This window comes from Lepisma saccharinum, chromosome 1 (genome assembly GCF_977018435.1).
Source record: "Lepisma saccharinum chromosome 1, izLepSacc3.1, whole genome shotgun sequence".
In the NCBI taxonomy this organism is placed as follows: domain Eukaryota; kingdom Metazoa; phylum Arthropoda; class Insecta; order Zygentoma; family Lepismatidae; genus Lepisma; species Lepisma saccharinum.
In genome coordinates, this window is record NC_139229.1 from 160,178,516 (window position 1) to 160,200,158 (window position 21,643).

At 36.0% G+C, this 21,643-nt stretch overlaps 1 protein-coding gene across 5 annotated transcripts in view; it reads left to right on the forward strand.

The window, feature by feature from the left end:
* The window catches only part of LOC146003019 (segmentation protein cap'n'collar-like), a 322,044-nt gene extending 300,492 nt beyond the window's left edge, over nucleotides 1-21,552 (forward strand). For 4 of the 5 annotated variants that reach the window (XM_083141194.1, XM_083141187.1, XM_083141182.1 and 1 more), the window contains 9 exons: nucleotides 3,090-3,220; nucleotides 5,213-5,309; nucleotides 5,901-6,114; nucleotides 7,986-8,149; nucleotides 11,282-11,467; nucleotides 12,776-12,880; nucleotides 15,705-15,892; nucleotides 16,491-16,664; nucleotides 19,685-21,552. In XM_083141194.1, coding sequence (XP_082997320.1) covers nucleotides 3,090-3,220; nucleotides 5,213-5,309; nucleotides 5,901-6,114; nucleotides 7,986-8,149; nucleotides 11,282-11,467; nucleotides 12,776-12,880; nucleotides 15,705-15,892; nucleotides 16,491-16,664; nucleotides 19,685-19,852 — 1,427 coding nt within the window. In that variant the 3' untranslated portion in view covers nucleotides 19,853-21,552. The remainder of the gene's footprint in view (nucleotides 1-3,089; nucleotides 3,221-5,212; nucleotides 5,310-5,900; nucleotides 6,115-7,985; nucleotides 8,150-11,281; nucleotides 11,468-12,775; nucleotides 12,881-15,704; nucleotides 15,893-16,490; nucleotides 16,665-19,684) is intronic. The other variant, XM_083141190.1, reaches the window with a different exon arrangement.
* Nucleotides 21,553-21,643: the final 91 nt, after the last annotated feature.

Consider the following 21,643-nt stretch of genomic DNA (forward strand, 5'->3'; position numbering starts at 1 on the left):
CGATTTGTGAGTTTTCCTTCATTAATTGCCATTCATGATCGTCAACATTGCGATTAACTAAAAGTAACAGAAAATCGGCACAACATTTAAAAAAAATATAATATACGTAGAATAAAAAAAATAGGTGTGAAACTGAAAAAGAAAGGTAATAACAAGTTGATATTTACTACCTATTTTTTGTGCTTTTTGAAGTTGTCAAATTTTGTCATTTTTGGCGCCAATTTACCTGTCTATTTAGCATGCTTTGTGGCTATTATAAACCCGCTCCCTACTGATAACACGAACTCAAGACAGAAATAAACAAAGTGTGAAAACACCTACTTCAGTGTCTTTGTGCATGATACTTGCACAAACCATCAACGTCGTTTTGCGAGAATGCAGGGTGCAAGTTAAGAGGTGCACAATTTTCGAAATTGCCGCAAAAATAGTGGCACTCATCTATTTTTCCTACTACATCTCGAGGCACTGGTGTACACATGGGGGAGCTGATGCGGCTATAACTCTCCCGAAATTTCTGTCTTTGAACAACTTTCAAAAGGAAGCTTAAAAGTGGTTAATTATGAAATATGTTATACTGTCTCTCCCCCTCCCCTCTGAAAAAAACCTGCACACGTTAGTGTCTAGAGGAGAGTTACAAATCAAGCGCATAATTTAAAGTGCTGTTTGCGCTGGAATACTACTAAATGTGCTAGAATTTAAATTTGACAATAATTTCAATGTTAAAAGCGTCATTATTATTATTATTATTAATGTTTTTATAACGTCCTATTATTGTTATAATTACGTCCCTGCCTAAATTCACAGCCAGAAATAAGATTGATTGATTGAGTTGTTTTAAGACCACTTTGTGCACAGTAAGGTTAATCGGGACTGGACCTACAGTTTCAAGTGGGATCCGAACCACTATGTGCCTCCACCGGGTATCGAACCCGAGACCCCTTAATTACAAGGGAACGACGGTACCACTGCGCCATCGGGAAGGCCCAGAAATTAGAATAAAACGCGATCTTCTTTCTTCAGGAAAGCAACATCTTGACAGGCGGCCCTAAGACCAGCACAAAGCTTGAATGGAGACAGTACAACAAGCTTGTTCAACAAATGTTGGCGAGATGGTTGCGGACAACCAAAGGCGGCACTGCGTCCCAAATACTCTCTGAACTGCCCGTCATAAAATGTTCCTGTGAGACCTATTTGTAATCTGTGGTCGTCACTGTATGACTAGACCCCTTTGTGTCGAACCTGACAAATTGCAGGGAGCGGTCTTTCTTGCTTTAAGGGATTAAGGGAAGGAAATGGCATTCAAATGGCAGGGAAGACTTATCCCTGGGTTGAGTTATTGTACCCCTGCTGTTTCAGTGCACCGTTTCTGTAAGGCAATACGCAAATACGGTTAAATTTTCCCTTCCCCAGTAAACCTTTGTTTTCGATTCATTCTACTAGATTTTGCTTCTATCCAGGGTGTCAAGTACCAGAACAGTCCAGTGACCTCGCTGCCTTCGAGCAAGCAATAACTTTAGTGAGGAGGTAGGAGGGCTTGGGGAGGGAGGAGGGGCAGATGCAAGAGGACGAAGAAAATGTAGCAGTTTACTTACATGACGACTCGTGAAAGTATTTGTTATTGCCTGTTTGAAAGAATGAAAGGTATGAAATTAGTAATATTTTTCTTGTTCGCTTCGCTTTCAGTATAAGCGTTTCTCATAAGTAACAAATTATAATGGTTACCCCAAAAAACTGTGTATATGTGTGCGTGTATGTAATATGATTTGTTAATGATGACGTACTGGATACCAAATAATGAAAAAAGTAAAGTAATGTGCTCCCCTGTGCTTTTCGCTATGCCATGAAAGCGTATAGGGGTGTGTAGTTCGGGCTCCACACTTTCTTGATCACGGCCGAAGGTGGAGGTGATGTGATCAATCAGCACCACGTCCCTGGCCTCGTTTACCTGCCAGAGTTTCCTCCATGTACTCACTTTATACGTACGACGCTGGATGGGCACCGGAGCCGCTCGAACAGGTGAAAAAAAAATCCTGGTATCCTCCAGAATGAATAGGAAAGATCCTACACAGAATAATTTATCAGTTTAGCACTTCCACAGAGGATATAGTTTCGATAAAAAAGAAGAGGTTGTCATTGAGACAAGCAGAAAGTAAAATACATTAAGGCAAACTGTAAAGTAATAGTTTAATAGTAATTACATAAATTGATTTGCTTCCTGAAAATTGTTGAACTCTAATTTTTATTTGACCTCCAGTATTCCCATATACGTATATTATATACACTTCTTAGTAGTTTAATATACCAATGCACTATATATGTAGCAATATTATAATGTAATATAATATTATATATATATCCCGGGTTCGGTTCCCGGTGGAGGCACATAGTGGTTCGGATCCCACTTTAAACTGTAGGGCCAGTCCCGATTAGCCTTACTGTGCATAAAGTGGACTTAAAACAACAAATCAATCAATCAATATTATATATATATATATATATATATATATATATATCTGTGTGTGTGTATGTGTGTACATTACACACACAGAGTTATTTACCTTTACTGTCTGGAAATATTTACATAGGAACAAATTTCAGATTTGGCCCCCCCCGAACTGATCAACCTAGCTACGTCCCTGATAGTTGTCAATTCTTAACATGTTGTCTAATATTTATCCATTACCTTCTTGTAATACAATCTTAGATTTTTTTAGTTTTTCTTTTAAGAAGAGCAAATAAATTAGACCACCCGTGCTCTGGCCAGGACTCATATCCAAAACCTCGACAAGCAGAATCATAAGTCAAGCACCAAAGCAGCTATTTTTTAGAGCTACACTCCTGTTCACATAAAGTGGCACATTTTATAACATTGGAAAGTTAAGGTATGTGTCACTTTATCTGAACAGGAACGTACACCACTTGATGATTAGTAATCATGAAGGAAAATAAGGATATGTACAGTGTTTGAAGTATACATTATCATGCTTGTATGCTTTTTTTCCCCTACGGTAAGCAGAATTGTTTCCCATTCAATTTCTGCATAATATTTTTTTATAAATGATGCTAATTTCCGTAACTTTGCCATTTAGGTGGTGCCTCCAATTTGGGTTCTGCTGTTGCTACATCGATGAATTTAACAAACAGCAGTGAGCCTATGGTAGATAGCAATTCCCAAGCAGCATTTAAAATAGAGCCTGGACATGACATGATGTATTATCAGGTAAGAAAACATTAGTTAAAATGTGTGAATTTTATTTTATCATAAGAAACACTTCTCATAGACCAACCAAATTATTTTTTCAAAAATGTGATATATTTTTGCAAGGTAGGCCAAAAATTTCTATATATGATAATAATAAAATAGACATAAGAATTATGTCTGGATCGTAGTCATTTACTGAAGTGTACTTGCAGTAATTTTAATTAATGTGGACCCCTGAGACTGAGGCAAAGTCAGATTTTGTTATGTGTGTGTGTGGAGAATTGTGAAAAACAATGTGAAATATTTCGAATATTTAGTAGTGTACTTGCTATGGACGATGACAATGACAATCTGTTAGATTTCATATCTGAAGAAAACCCTGTATTTGCATAAAACAAGGTCAAACAAGATAAAACTTTTTTTGTGGCAATACGTAATCTTGGCAACAGAAAAATAACATAATAAGATATCCTAATAAAGCATCAACAGTTTAGGCTAGATCCCATACAGTTTTAGCATAAACATATCTAGTGTACTAGGATATAATATATATTGCCGTATTCGTGGACCTGTGTTTAAGTGTCCCCTTTCAAATTATGAAAGATATGTGTCCCATGTACTGAGTGCTGTCAGCAGTGGCTCCTGGACAACACTCAAAATGCAAATTGTGTCACTTAAACTGCTTTTCATTTACAGTTATTTCTAGAGTACAGTTACAATGAATTCTGAAGTACTTTCTAGTGGAACAACAGAATGATAGACAGCAGAGAAATATGTATTTTTTAGCCTCAGTGACAGTGTAAAATAAATATTGAAAATTTTAGAAATCACACATGTACAAAAAATAGATATATCAAGAGTAAAATTCTTTGCAATTGTCCATATTATCACAATGCTCATTTTGTGAACTTAGATTTGTGTTTTTATGGTATAACTTTTCTATATTCTCAACTATTGTTGATCATCACTTGAGAAAGATTGCACATTTATACCCTGAACACACACACACACACACACACACATATGCACGCACACGAGAATAGAATAAAAGAAAAGAGCCAGAAGGGCAGACAAACAAAAATATGTAAAGAAGGAGTCAGTAAACACCACACATAGAAAAGTGTGTGGTAAGTGTTTACTGGCACCTTCTGTGCGTGCATACAACTGAACTCCATGGCACAACAGCCAGTGTGTTGTCGTTTTTTAATTTTATTTTTTACATTGGGTGATGATACATAGTCAGCACATCAAGTCCCATTGTCGCTGTTCTCTTGCTTTTGATGCCAGAGATTGCTACTTTTTCTTTTCAAGTAGCCTACCCTAACTGTCCTCACGATGCTGAGTCAACACTGAAATTTTGAGGGCTCCCAGTGGGAATCAAACCCAGACCGATCACACCAAAAGGGAGAGCGTAAATCATTTGCCTACATGGGAGGCCTTTACAGATAGTAATAAAAAACAAACATTGACTTCAATTCTTAAATGATATATTCCACAGGCGAAATGTATTATATATGTGGGACAAACACAATGATACATCTGTGCCTTAACCAGTGTTTGAACCTAGTACTTCTGGCTTCACAACTTGTTACACTGACCACTCTGCCAAAGGTCAGCAGGAAAAAATATTATCAGCAAATTTACCAATATATCGATGTGGCATTTATAGGTCGATCATCACTATCAATTGAGAAATCAATGACCTGCATCTCTGCCAGAGATCTAATGTGTGTTGTTTTCAAATAGAACATATTGGAATATGAAGACTTTTGTTCACATATCAGAATTCACTAGTGCAGAAGTGCACATTGAACATTTTAATTTGTCTGATTGAAACAAATTCTGAAAAGCAGTGTAGGACAGAGTACTGGCAACAGAGATTGTGTACCCTACAAGGAAGAATGTAAGTAGATGCCATACATAAGATAAATATGCAAATATAAATACCCAAGAAAAATTTTAGTTGTCAATTTATTCTTTATTTAATTAATGGTACTCTGTACATTTCAGAATTCAAGCAATGAAATGAATCAGACAACAGAGGGATTTTTGTCTTCCATTTTGAATGATGAGGATCTACAACTTATGGATATGGCTATGAATGAAGGTAAAATTTATTCAGATTGCAGTATTTCAACATGATCAGGTTCCATATAATGCAGTTAAGCTGAGAGAGAGGTTTACAGTTGTATTAATTTTCCTGTGGTTGACAACATGTTAAATACTCTTTTTGAAGTTTGCATGATTCAAAATTAAATTTTCACTTTACTCTTCATGCACTAAAATAAAAACATGAAAGCATTAAAATTTTAGAAAGTGTCATGATTCTTGCATCAAAATGAGTCACTTGCAGTCTGGTGTTTTCTATATTTATGAAAATAATGTGGAAAACCCAAGGTATATTAAATAATCTTCATGAATCTCCAGGGCTTCATATTTTTATATGTTACTAGAGGATCAGCATCAATAGTGACATTTAGAAATACAAAGAAGGTATGTTTACCAAGCCTTATTACAGTAGTTGACACAGTTTGAAGAGAAGATACAGAACAAACAACAATAGTTCTTCAAGTACACAATATTTTATATAATATGCTGATTTAAATTGTTTGATTCTGCTAATAGAATATAACACTACTACATAGTATACAACTAATCTTGCTGCGGTTATAATACCTTACTTTGTCGTCCTTTGTAGGCATGTACACCATGCGCATGTTGGACAATACCAGTACCACAGTCCCAGTGCCAACAACAGAAGAGCGCATGGATGCTTCCAGTGACAGTGCTGTGAGTTCGATGGGATCTGAAAGGGTGCCCTCAATATCAGATGGTGAATGGATGGAAACAGGATCTGATTCTGGCCACAATGGGGAGTCGCAGGCAGGTTATGGCATTGACTATCATAACAGGTAAGATAAAAGATTAAACCTCTTTCCGTTCATGACATAATTATTGTTGTTTTATATTTTGGTAGTTTATTTTTTTTTTTATGTACAAACTAATATGTATTCTGAAATGTACATTAATTGTTAAGAAAGTAGGAGAAATGTTGAATGTCTGCATGTTGAACTACGAATCATGAAGTATAAAACTGTTGAGGATAAATTAAACATCATCATTCATCCTTTGCTGTTTCCTGCCTTTGGCTGGGTCAGCAAAGAAGTCAAGCCTCTCCATTTTTCCTGGTCTTCTACCACTCCTCTCTTTACATGGTGTTCCATCTTGTCCTCTTCTCCTTACACTCTCCGCTATCTGCTCTTTCCACCGACATCTTGGTCTCTCCCTTGACCTTATTCCCACTCCTTGTACATTGTAAGCTCTTACTGGTAGTCTTTCTGCATCCATCCTCTTCATGTGTCTGAACCATCTCATTGGTGCCTGATCTATCCTGTCCTGAAGCTTCACCACACCCACTGTCTGTCGGATCTCCTCATTCCTTATTCTATCCCTTCTAGTCTTCTCCAATATACTCCTTAAAAATTTCATCACCAATGCCTGCATCTTTCTTTTGTCTCTCTCTGTCATTGTCCAAGTCTCTGCTCCGTATGTAATTATTGGCATATAGAATGTGTTATATATTACCTTCTTGCATTTCATAGGTACATCCCTGTTCCATATTAATCTTTAAAATGCTTTGATATAGTCCACCACCCATTTGTCCTCTTCTGTTTACCTCCTCATCTATTATTCCACTTCTCTCGTTTATGCTTCCTAGATATTTGAAGCTCTCCACTACCCTCAACTCTTCCATGTCCATCTTTATTCTTGGTTCATTTCTGGCTCTGTTTCTTGTTGTTATTAGCACCTCACTCTTTTCTGCACTGAATTTCATTCCTGCTCTTCTAATTTCCTCATTCCAACTATCAAGCTGTCTCTGTACTACTACCTCCCTGTTTCCCCATTTTAAACAATACAGGATAAATTGTTAAAGAAATACATATTACAAACAAAAAGCAATAAAAAAACATGATTAGAATTTGAACTGATCCAATACCACTTTGTGCCAACAATGATACTGACACCAATCTGGCCACTCGATGGCATGGTGGTAACGTTGATGCCTTCTAACCAAGGGGTCATAGGTTTGATATGTGGTGGAGACACATGATGGTTTGTATCCCACTTTAAACCATAGGTCCAGTCTCGATTAACCTGTCTGGTATAAAGTGGACTTTAAACTGACAAGAACAGCGGTGACACCAATATTGTCCCCACTTGTACCAATACTAAATTAATGAAACATTTAAATGTAAATATATATTATTATAGATATAAACCTTTATAGAAAAGTATTTCATTGCATGTATACCATATGAATATACTACAGTTTTGCTTTAAAATATTCCATATCATATATGAGGTAATCAGTATATTAAATGACGAGATCCATTAATTCCTTCATTTATTTGCGTAGAATTAAATACAATTATGCAATTTGCATAATTTCCACTCTACAAATAACTTGCACAGCATTTTGTAGACTTTGCAAGATACCCAGAAAGTTTTCATTTTGACTAATTAAAATCCAATTGATATAAAAATGGAAGAGGAGAAAAATAAATATCATAGACTAGCCTGTGACCGGGTTAACACATGACTGTGCATCCTTATTTCTACATTTGATTGAATGATAAACATGTGAAACACAATTATTGTTCATAAAAGAAATATTTGTGCCGGACAAACAAAACACTATAAATTGTTCATGTATGTAAATCACATTGGCACAAGGCGTAAATCATTCTTGAACAAACGGTTTTAACAGGAGTTTATTTGACAGCACTGCACACCACAAATACCGTCCATATGACTACAGCTACTCAGGGCGACAGCATTCTGGAACAACTGTGGGGACCACAGATGCCTCCCACAGAATACCTCCACCTGTGGCACAGAAGAAACATCAGATGTTTGGGAAGAGGTACTTCCAGGACCAAGGTACAGGTAAGCTAACATAAGAGTCTAATTACATGCAGTACCTGCTTTTAATTTATATACAACTATTAATATATACATACACACACACAGGAAAAGAATGAGGAAAGGTGCCAGAAGGGCGGATAAACAAAAATGATGTAGGAGACAATAAAAACACTTACGGCAATAGAAATGATTTTCAATATTTCATGGTTTTTTACCACATTATCACAGAAGAGTTAAAGAAGCACCGAATCACTGTAGAGCAGGAGCATATAATACTGAATATAAACTGAATCACACCGCACCACACATTGTTGAGGTTATTGTGCAAGAAAGATATCTTACTATTTATTTATTTGATTGATTTATTATTATTTTATTTTACTTCGCCTTTGTGCCTCTTTGCTAGTTTGCGAAGATAGGGTTGAGTGATGAAATTGATGAATGGACATTCACAAACAACCATGCCCGAGCAGGATTCAAACCCGAGACCCCTGGCATCGCAGCATGATGTGCTAACCATTCAGCCACAGGGTCCGGCCCGATATGTTACTATTATACAATGAAGATAGGTTCAGCAACTCAAACACTTTCCAACTGAAACACACTAAAACAAATTCTGTATCAACTGAAACACATTCTGGACAGCATTACTATGCCAGTAGGTTTCAGTATGTGTACCATTGACATGACAGCACATGCTCAAACAAAACTCACTCTTTGACCTGATATCTTCATTGTTCCTGATATTTTTTTCTCTCCACACTACCTATTTTCTGTAACTGTATAAACCATTCATAGATATTGTTCTCATGCAGTAGATCCTTTTGGTATTGGCATCTAAACTGTGTTTGCACCAGAATCACAGATTTATGTTTCACCAGCCATATGATACAAGCAGCCCTCTCTTGTACATTGTACGACACACAGCAACACACAAGTTCACATTGTGTATGTGAATTCATACTACCTGATAGCACACAGTGAAGACTTCAGTTGTTCCACTTTGTTTCCTCATTTCCCAAATTATGCAGAACCTGTTTGAGTTGCTGAACTTAATAAAACAACTTTTAATGTATACAGGGTAACATATCTTTCACAATAAGCTCACCAAACCTCACCATTTCAGTTCTTTTGTGGCATTGCCACATCCTTGACATGTAGAAGCAAGATGGTGTTCAACCCTGTAGGGTGACAGAAAGAGGATGGAAAGTGTACTGCTCACAAAACAAAGTGGTACTTCAGGCAGAATTTTTCTTTTCTGGTGGGGTAGTTCGTATTATGAGAAGTCTACTGTTTGGCACGATTAAGACCAGAGGGTAAATTTGCATTCATAGCTTATATACATACCTTTTCCCAGGTTTTTTAACAGAGTCAATGCACGAAGTGGGGAGGAGAGGATGTTATATTCCTCAGTTAAGAAAATGTTCATGAAGTATTTCCCCAGCTAGAATGATTTGTTATTTTACTTGTAGTCTACGGTTATTACAAGCATAAAAACACAGTTTTTTGTTGTGATGTTTCAAGAGAACACACGCTCCCTTCATCAGACATTTATTTCTAGTTTGATTAAAGATACAGTTATAACAATGGTTAAAAAAAATTAACAAAAGAATTGATTAATGTTACATTGTTGTAATATACAAAGTAGCAACTTTATGATGATGTGAACTGACAAACCTGTTCTTGGGTTTAAATTTTTAAACATCGAGAAGAAGCATATGGTTAAAAAGAGAAGGATATTAAAAAGAGTGACAGGAAACATAGATTTGAATGTCTGGGAAGCTTTGTTCTTTGCAGAAGAACACTGGAATAAATTAAAATAATGAAAATGGTAACATAGACCCACTATGGAGTTTTGTTTTTCACAAGTGGAGTAAGCCACCATATTTAAAAATTAATGTAACTGAAAACATCCAGAAACTCTGTGAAAGTAATGATGATTTTAAATTGCCTGATGATATTTGGGATTCATACTTTTTTTTAAATGTGATCAAAATTTTTATCTGAAATAAAAATAAACAGACTGCTTGTTTCACAGTTAAGTTGCTACTTTGAATATTACAACAATGTAACATTGACAACATCCAATGTATAATTGATTTTTTTTTGTTAAAAAAAATAACCATTGTTATAACTGTATCTTTAATCAAACTAAAAATAAATGTATGATGAAAGGAGTGTGTGTGTTCTCTTGAAACGTCACAACAAAAAACACAGCACCTTCCAGCTAGGAATTTCCACTTTGAGCACTGGGCTGATGTATCTGTGTATAGGGGTAATGGGTGGAAGGAATCATTAGGTCAAGGAGTCAGTGAGATGAGGTCTTGAACATAAGAATGGTTGATCCACATTCCACACCAATAGCCATAATGCCACCTTTGATGTCTTACTTTAGGGTGGCGATGGACCACTTATTATTCACTCTACAGCGATGAGAAAATGTGGGGAAAAGGCTATACATTGGCCATAAGTGCAGGTTTTTTAACTTCTCAACCAGTCCCACCCATCCTCATAAGCAGTGATTAATCTGACTAAAGTACCAATTCATATTTTGATTTCCTTTTTGGATCTGGTTGCTTCATGAATCCATCTTTCTTCTGTGAATCGGCAATGTGACCATGCTGGAAACATCTGAACTTTACATTTAGCCATTTCAACACACTTCCAAACTACATAGCTACTACTACATAACTCATTATCACACACATTACTTAATAATGCTGCCCTCTGTGGCAGAGTGGTTAGCATAACATTATGAACTGCAGTACCAGAGGTCGCGGGTTTGAGCAATGTCAAGGCCTGGATGTTTTCATTGTTTGTCCCATCATACATTACATCTGTTCACTATGTATTCTCATTGTCGTAATTAACCCAAGAAGTAGAAAAGTGACATAAAATAGCCAAAAATATTAATAGAAATTATTTAAGGATGTAAGAAAATCAATCAGATACTTCATGACAAGTTCGCCATTAAATTTTGAATCAGTATGTTATTCGTAATGGTAGATTTTGAAATCATTACATTCTTATTAGAAAGTTTGATAAGTGTATGGAAAAGGAACCATTTCTGAATTCTTGCTTTTTGAAACATGTGTGGTAAAGTGTACTATCTTGTAACTAGTAAGTCAAACAAAACTGTTGTCTGTTGTGTAGGTGGATCGTCATTGAACAATCACAGTAGTGGAGGAATTCAGCCTGTTCCTATCAAGTATGAGTACGGTGAAGCTGGTGCAGCTGCAGCCACTACTCCTGCATTCCATGGTCCAATTGATGTTGCCTCAGTGAAGCCTCTTGAAATGAAATACAGTTGTAGCATGGATTTCGCAAGGCACCATGCAGGTAAATGCAAGTTTGGAAATGATGTGCAAAGTAAATTAAATCCATTCCAATTGTGATAGAAGTCTTCCTTTCTTTGATTTGAAAGAATGCTAATGTGTTCAGCAATGTTCATCTGCTAATTCATGAAATTACTTGGTAACAGTTATGTTAACATTTTGACGTGAATTTCACTGTAAAATTGTCAAGGTTAAATTAATAATATACATGTAATTTATTAAGCTAATATATTAATTTGTTTCTTCTTTTCAACCAAATAAGCAAGTTTTCACTGCAATCTCCAGGCTTTTCAATTTTGCACCTCATTCTTCATGTTGATGTAGGATCCATTTAATTTAATATCATCATATCAGCTGATATCTTCTTTTTTCCCCACATTATTTTCCCATTAACCATTCTTTTTGTGCATCTTGCAGCAGGCAGTTCTTGCATACCCAGTGCCCAAAGCAGTTCTGTTTTCTCTTCTTAATCACTACCAAAATTACTCTTTTTTTTCACCAACTCCTTGCAGAACAGATCAGTTCAACTTCTTACTTTGGCTACTCATTTTCCTGCTCACCCTTCTTTGCCATAACCACATTTCTAAAGCTTCTAGCCAGGTGTAAATTTTCCAATGAAGTTTTTTCCAGTAACTTCTTCATGTATGCCCTCAGGGGCTAAATTATTTAGAACCAGGAGGGTGAAACCTTCCTCATCCCCCCCCCCCTCCTTTACACATACCACCCTGCTTCTAGCTGCTTTTCCTCACAATTTTTGTAGCATCCAGGATTTTTCCCAACACAATGTTGCACCCCATACAAAAACTGAAAGCAGAGAACAAGAGATCAATTATGTCTTGAAGACAGCAAATTACACATCCTCAACACTGTCTTTACTGTGACTTATTTTCTTTGTTTTGAATAATTCAGAATTCCATTACTTGTATTTGTTTATTACAAATCCTGCTGGATGTTAAACATTTATGGCATGTTGTTAGAAAGAGGAGGTAGTTGAAAGATTCAGCACAATTATAGTTGTGATAAAATCTGACTTATCTTGTAGTCAGAAAACTATAAATAAAATAACATGAAACACATTAAAAACTTATATCCAAGCTTTCAACCCCCTCTCAGGGTCATTATCAGGGAGGAGAATATGCAAGTTGGATCTAAGTTTTTAGTGTGTTTTGTTCTGTTTGTTTTAGTTTTCTAGATACAAGGTAATTTAGATTTTACCATGATTGTTCTAGCAAGTTGCATAAGAAGTTTTTAAAATACAAATATAGTTGTAAAACTGTGCTGCTTTCATTAATATGCTTTCTTAAACTTTCAGAACCACGGCCACACTTAGACCACATACATCATAACCATTCATATCATTTGCCAGCAGAGAATACAGGTGTTTTGCAAAGGCCCATTACAAGAGACAAGCAAAAAGGTAATTTATTTGATACAGCTCATACATTTGTGAAACTACAAAGGCTTTTATGTTGTTTTAATACATTGCTATCACATAATAAGGACATTTCAAGAGAAGAGAATGGTTAAGGATATTCATTTGAATCAATTTTGAACCTTTAATAGATATGTGTGAAGAAAGATTTTAACCAGCCGAGTTCTGGTAAATGTTCTCAGCTCAGAACTCTCAGCTTGAAGGACTGAAATGCACTGGAAAGAATGAACTTAATTTTTACATGTTTTTGTATGCGATGTCCCACTGTTTGGTTTGTAGCTGATAAGTCAGTTGGGTTCAACATCACTTTAGTGTCTACACTTTTGCTCAAGTACAGTGTTAGCAGCCAGTGGGATTTTATTGAAGTCTGGGTTTCCAGTTGACATTCTACCTTTCCCCGTGAATAACTATTACATCTTCAGTGAGACTATCCTAGTTGTTAGACTCTTTAAAGTGGATCCTTCGTCCCGTAAATTATACCAGCATTTACTGTATGAAAATTTCTGATGTAGTAAATTTGACGTTCCCTGCATTGTTGTTGCATTGTCATGCAGGCTCAAGTTTATCTCCAGTGGTTTGTGCATGATTGCAATATCATGCTTGGTCGCTTGGATTTTTCACAAACCATCAGCATCATTTCAAGCAATACAAATACTGAAAGAAGAAATGTGTAGTGGTGTACAGAGTAAAATTTATCATAGATGACACAATAATAGGGTACAGATATTTGCTCATAAACTGTGTGCTGGTTATTATTATGATTATAATACTTCTCTGGTAAGTCCACTTTATGCACAGATAGGCTAATTGGAACTGGACCTACAGTTTAAAGTGGGATCCAAACCACTATGTGCCTCCACTGGGTATTGAACCTAGGACCTTTGATTACGAGGCAACAGTGGCAGATTCCCCCATGGTATCTGGTTTACCGCCAGTGAACCACCTTTTTCATATGTATAGAAATTGAAGAAAAATTTGAAGTTGTCAGACTTCTGTTTTTGTTTTAATTGCATACCTGCATTGGTGTTTTATTTCTACTATATCTAATTAATATATAATAAATATATGCAATGAATAAGAATTGCTGCAGTAAACCAGGTCAAATTTTATAGATACACTACTGCAAGGCATGGACCTTTCACTATGCCACCAGTGAGCCACACTTATTATTATTTATTAGTTCATCACCTAGTTGTTGAGCATAATATACTCTACATTTCATTATGTACTGAATGATGTAAATTATGTAACTATATAAATATATAAAATATCAATTATAGTGCTGTTTTTGTGTGTTTTAAATTTTTTTTCTAAAAACTGTTTTGGATAAACTCGATTTAGATAAATTAATGTTTAATATAACAGACAAGCAAGTGTAATGTATTTGGTTTAGGAATTAATTCGTGTGCCTGGACAAGAGATGGCGTAACGAGCGTATCGTCCCACAGTTCCGTGTATCCACACATGCGTTGAAAACTCCTGTCAGCGCGCATCGTTCGTAGTATAGGGCAGTGGATTGACGCGTCAACAACAGCATTTTGTTGTCAACTGAACATGGCGCAGTTCGTGCCAGATAAAGTGTTTTTGCGGGGTGTTCTGCTTCATTACTTTAACATGCAGAAAAGTGCTACCGAAAGTCATCGTATTTTGGTGGAAGTGTATGGTGACCATGCGCTAGCTGAGCGAACGTGTCAGAAGTGGTTTGCACGGTTTAGAAGTGGTGATTTCGGCCTGGAAGACCAAGAGCGACCTGGACAGCCAAAAAAATTTGAAGACTAAGAATTGAGAGCATTGCTCGATCAGGATTTGTGTCAAATGCAGGAAGAACTTACAGAAGCATTAGGCGTTGATGAAACAACAGTTTCCAAACGCCTCAAAGCCATGGGAATGATTCAAAAGATGTCACATTGGGTTCCACATGAATTGAAAGACAGAGATGTTGAAAGACGAAAAACCATTTGCGAATTGCTGCTTCAAAGACAGAAAAGAAAGGGGTTTTTGCATCGCATTGTTACTGGCGATGAGAAGTGGATCCATTACGAGAACCTGAAACGAAAAAAGGCCTGGGTGAAGCCAGGTGAACCAGGTCCATCACAACCGAAATGAGATATTCACTGTGCAAAGGTTATGCTGTGCATATGGTGGGATATGAAAGGTGTGGTGTACTATGAGCTGCTGCAACCGGGTGAAACTATTAATGGAGAACGTTATCGACGACAATTAATGCGTTTGAAGCAAGCTCTGGCCAGGAAACGACCAGAATGGGAGAACATACATGATAAACTTATTTTTAACATGATAACGCTCGCCCACATGTTGCAAAACCGGTCAAAACCTATTTAGAAAATGTCAGATGGGAAGTTTTACCCCACCCGCCGTATTCACCAGACGTTGCTCCTTCGGACTACTACTTGTTCGATTGCATGAATAATGATTTGATTGGACAGCGGTTCACTTCTTCAGAAGATATCGAAAAATGGGTCTCTGACTGGATCGCTTCAAAGGATGAGGACTTCTTTCGCCATGGAATCCGTAACTTGCCTGACAGATGGGCGAAAATGGTGGCTCACGATGGACAATATTTTTCTTAAGGTATTTATGTATTTTGTGTTTGAACTACAGCTTCAATGTGTGCGTAACAACCGCACGAATTAATTCCTAGACCAAATATATTTTCATAGAAATATTATAAATAAAAAAAATGTTCTCATTAATCTGAGGATAGGGAAGGTCAAAGGCTGCTGAATTAAAAATGTGCTCTACCATCCATGCAAAGATCATATAATGGAAGTTAACGTGTTAATTGCAGGTCGGAAGGCAGAGGAAGAGCATCTCTCCAGAGATGAGAAGAGAGCCAGATCCATGAACATCCCTATCACAGTTGACGACATAATCAACCTTCCAATGGATGAGTTTAATGAGCGTTTATCTAAATATGACCTTACAGAGGCACAGCTCTCCCTGATCCGTGACGTTCGAAGAAGAGGCAAAAATAAGGTAGGTCCATGACTATCTTACTCAAAAACGTGGACTTTTGGTTGAGCTAAGCTCTTCTAATCGGCCTTTTGCTAGTTTGTTGAAAAAGAAGACTTCTAAAATTGAAATTAACAGCATTTACCCAGTTAAAATTCACTTCTGATGTTTGTTTGGGCCTGGTCTCAAATTTCAAAATGAAAGCTTAGGTTTTGCAGAAATAACAATGCCTCGAAGTAGTTAACATTGCAGAATGACTCGTGTAGCTGCTGCAGTGGTAAAACTAATGTAAAAATTATATTCAAACAGATGAAAGGGAGGATAAGCCCAGTACAAAATTTTGAGTGATAGTGTAATTCAGTATATCAGTGAATTTGTGTGTTGAAAGCATGTTTGCTTTTTACAAAGCATGTCATAGAGTGAGAAAGATTAACGTGAAGAAGTATAAGGATTTGCATGTAGTCTTAAAAAGATGTTACACTAGAACCTTACTTTTGTAAAATTGCTGCTGAAATCGTAACATGGTAGGCAAGAGTAGTTTGCTGAGAAAATAAAATTTTTGGGATCTTTTAGAATACCATATTTGTATGTGAGAAAATTTTGAATTTGTCTTCTCTTTTAGGTTGCTGCCCAGAATTGTAGAAAGAGGAAGCTGGATCAAATTTTAAGTTTGGCTGATGAAGTCAAGCAGATGAGGGATCGGAAACAGCGTCTGTTGAGAGAAAAGGATTATATGTTGTCAGAACGCCAGCGCCTTAAAGAGAAATTCACTCAGCTGTATCGACATGTCTTCCAGGTAAAGTTGGAATAGATTTTCTGTTCTTTCACTGCATCTATCCAGAAAAATGATAATATAATTGGGGAAACCTTTATTTACTGCACTGTTCAGATTTTAGGCAAAACATATTTTCAATGTGTCCTTGAAGTGGGAATTGTTAGGTTTTTTTTTTTGGGGTGTGGGGGGGGGGGTTATGTTTGTTCGAACCCTGGGAACAGCTGGAGGAATGCTCTCTCATGTTTGACGTGGTGACATTAGAATAGGTTGGGAGATGCTTTGGATGATTTTCCTAACTGGGAGAGAGAGCATCTCTCGCACTGTACTCAGTGACAAAGAAACAAAACACACACACTCTCTCTCTTCATGCTTGTGATGTTGATTGTAGTATGGTACTTGCCGATTTCTGTTCAATCAGGTCTTCTTCCAAAACAAATAGACAGAAAGCGAGATTTCAAACACACTGCCTTTCCATGAGTTTCAGCATTCACCTATTCTTGTGTCAATTTGTGTGTTAAATAGGGCTGAACTGGTACGCTGATACCATGCTTCAAATCTGTAACAATTAAAAGCTGTTCAAAATACTGATTAATAATGGGTGGCATGGAGCCGACTGACACATTTCAAATTTGAATATTGCGCCAGCATGATAGCTTGCGAGGTTGGCGGAAGGGGAACAGTAGAGGAGAGAACATAATTTCATTTATCATCAGTTGCAATGGTGCGTTGGAACGTATAACGTATTACCTGTGTTCGAAACTGTTGTCTCTCGTTTTGGTGACATCTTGTGGCTGCCCGACCTTAGTGTACCATCTTTTTTCATGGGGGTTCTTGAAAGACCATGTGTTCCAGAGGCGTATGATGACTAACTAGACTATTCAAGAACTCAAACAAGCAATTGTTGACGGAAGTTGCAGCTATTGATGAGGACCTACGGAGGCACGTGTGCATCAACTTGCAGACATGCTTGCATTACATTGATGTAAATGAAGGCCATCTTCCTGATGTAGTTTTCAAGAAATAAGCTTGTAATCTGCAAGTAATAAATGGCATACTTGGACATTTTTATATCGCTATAGTTATAAGTTATAATATATAGTAATAAGTTTTGCTTATTTTTCCCTCATTCCATATATTATCTATGACCATTTGAAATGTGTCAGTCGACTCCGCGCCACCCTATATTAGTGGCTTAGTATTCCACTCCAATTATAAGCATAAATTTACCAGAGTTTTGCTTCAAAATATCCAAGAATTACATCAAAATATAAAAATATCACAAAGTATAATTTTCAAGATAATTAGACTGCGAAAATGTCACTCCACAAAAGACAAAAATACTGGAAAACAGAAAATAAAAAACCACCGATACTTTCCAATGCTGATACCACTGGTATCATCTGATACTGATACATCAACTCAGCTTTAATGTTAAAATTCATTGAATAATTTTCCCACAAAGGTTTTCTACTCTGTTGATGTAGTATTTGTAGAGTTGCCTTACCAGTATCTTTGAAATTTTAGATTACATCAAATGGTCTCAAGTTCAAACACTGCCCAAACTAAAATTTTAACTACCATTAATTTGTTATTTCAAATGTTGTGCTTTCTTTCCTTGCTTTGCTTTTCTGCTACTTTTGTAATTGTGATGATGTGGATGAATGACGATTAGGAGGATTGATGAAGGGACACTCATAAGGGAGTGCATGTGCCTGGCAACCACTCTATATGTCATTGGTAGAGGCACGCAAATTTCGTTTTTGACGAAAACACAAAATATGAAATAACATGCTGTAATATTCATTTTTCATGTTTCTGAAAGGTGTGAGGTGCATTTTCCTACCCTGTTTTCTCACAACATAATACGAAATGAACTGCAAAATGCGAAATATACTCTTAAACACGAAATTTACCGTTTATATACCGACGCAACACTTTCTGAAGTCTGAAGTATCCTGTGAGTTATGCAATTCATGGAAAATTGATTAATTTTGCTGTAAATATTTGAGAAGCAAAAATGGACCCCTTTACACAGGAATAAACTTAATACTCTGGTAATACTCTGGTAACTACATAAATGTGCTATTAGAAGGCATAAGTATATTTTGTGTAGTAAGTGCAGTTTTTAAATCAAATTTAGGATCATATTCACAATTTTAAAACCAAAATGTCATTTTATATAGCACTTTTGAATTGATTATTCACCGCTATAACACCGAAATTTTGTTTTATTTACTGCTTTTGAACCCGAAATTGACTCTGTTTTGTACCGAAATTTTGCTTTCTTATTTACCAAAAATATGTGCCTCTAGTTATTGGCAATTTGCAGTGACAGTGCCACTGCAAATTGCCTATGACATAGAGTAGGTTGACAAAGAGAAGGGGTGGATAGAGTAGGTTGGGTGGAGGACTCAAAAAAATCATTTATTTATCCAATGTTTCTTGTTTTGACTGGTTGACTATAGGGCATTTATTCCCAACCCCCTCTGGTGCCATCACTGGCTATTTAAAGTATGTATTTCCAGATTAAATTGTGTGTATAGCTGCTGCTGTTGTACTTTTTAAAATTTTGCAGACTGCTCGCAAAAGTAAGTTGATACATGCATTTTTTGTACGATGTCAGGGGTTCCGGGTTCAAATCCCAGCCTGGGCATGGGTGTTCTTTGTGAGAGCCTCCATCAATTTTATCATATCATCACTCATCCTCATCTTCGCAATTAGCTAAAAGTGACAGAAAAGTGAAGTAAAATAAACCAAATCAATAAACAATGAACAACATACATTTTTTTAAATATATATATAATAGTAAGTAATTAGTAATGGTTAGTAATGGTGGTCCGGTTGACTTCCAGTTCAGATTGTAATTTTTCCAGCAATGTACCTGCATGAAGGGGTTCACCCATCCTTGAAAGGGGGGAGAGGGGAGACTAAAGGCAGCCATAACATGGTCCTTATCATGTGTGTACACATGTTGAAATGCACATGGGTAGTTTTTTTTTTATCTGTGTAAGTGGGAGCACTTAATAGATGTGTGTTTTCAGGCTCTTCGTGATCCAGATGGGAATCCATATTCTCCATATGAGTACAGTTTGCAGCAATCAGCTGATGGTACAGTCCTCCTTGTTCCTCGTACAAATTCCTCGGGTGTTGTGGAGACGGATATGAGTGTCATACCTCACCAGAAGTTCAAGGAGGAACGCAAGGAATGAATCTTTTCATGCTGACGATGAAAGAAATGTACACATCAAATCTTGAAATTGCTTTTCACCACAAATTAGTTTGTCTTACGCATCAGCCTCACACAGATTTCTATATATATTTTTTCCCACGAAAATTGGACATTAGGTGGCAAAAATATATTTGTGATTCAGTTTGGAAGTTGTGTTGTGAGTTCTCAGGTTATTTTTCTGTACTGTAAATAAGAAGTGCTGCATAAACAATAAGTGCACATATACAGAAATGTTAATTTTTGCATAATAGTTTTTTTGTTTCATTCACTTTAAAAAAAAATGACTGAGAGGAGAGACTAGATGAATTCAGAGGCTGATCGACAAGTGAACGTGTCTCTCCAGTTGCCGCTCTGAGGTGAAGTGAACTTTAGTTTACCTAAGTACATGCAAATTTTTAAAATTGAAAAGTGGCTAATTTTTTTTGTTTTATGTGCAAGTTTCTTGGCCATATACTTACATTAGTTCTAAGTTTTACAGAAGTAAAATTGAACGAAGATATGAAAGAAAAAAAAAGACACCAGTGATGAATGCCATTGAAATACATTTTTTATTATTATTAATCTTCAGTTTAATAGTGAGAGTGAAGCTCATTACAGCTGATGATTAGACAATATGGAACTCGAAATAATTGATAGCCTCACAAGGCAAGTGCTATGTAAAGATGTGTGAATAAAGTATTTTTGTATAAAAAAAAGAGATTAAAGTAAGAAAACATGGCTTAACAAAAAAAGGCAAATATATTTATGTATATATTGAAGTTGTTTAAAAAAGTCTAAATAGGATAGGATGAATATTCAAAGTAGTTGAAATGGCTTAGACTATTTTTGTACATATACTACTTCCAGATATTTTCCAAATTCTCTATCTATATGCAAAACCAAACTTAGTATAACTTCAAGGTTGCCTTATGTATGCTGTGCTTTGACTGTATGGCATTGTCAAAATGTGAAGGAAGATTATCTGCATGCTTACATGAAAAAATAAATAGCTTCTAGTAAAAGGTGATTCATGCCATGGGGTAGAAATAAGAAGTGATTGTTATGTTATAGTTACAGTAACATAGTTTCTTTTTTTTTTCTGTTCTGTAGAAATTTGCATAATTTTGAAGAAGAGATTATCTTGTAAAAGATGTAGTTTAGATTATTTACCATTTATTCCTGGCTAGTAAAATTGGGTGAAATTGTTACAAGAATTTTTACATACCAAAGCTCAAGATTTTGTATAGGTACGTTTTACATATACTGTGGTCATAGGAGATTTTTCTTGTTTTGTTATGTACACGTTTTTATTAGTTTGAGCAGAAGAGGAACTATTTAGTTTTGCTGGTGGATGCTTTGCCTCCTAGTAATAATGAACCATTTGTACCTAATCTAGCATTTATATGTTGAATATGTTTGCTTTTTATTATTGTTTGTAATGTCTTGATTTATCCATAACAGAAGAAAGAAGTTTTGCAGTAGGTCATACCATTGGTACTTACTTAATTTGGGTGGTTAAACTGTTATTTAGTCAACTTTTTAATCTATATGTATGATAATATGTGATTATTGTACTTGTTAATAACCATTTCCTTTCTTGTCTTCAAATCTTCCTGAAATTGGTCAGTATGTTGTTCCTGAATTTTGTAAATGATAAAAATCAATTATAACAGCCTTAAATATTAAAACTTTTTCACTTTTTCTTGTGTTATTATTTTCCTATAATAAATTGTAGGCCAATGGAAAGTTCAGGATTTTGTGATTTTTAGTTGTAGAAATGGTAGTAGGTGGG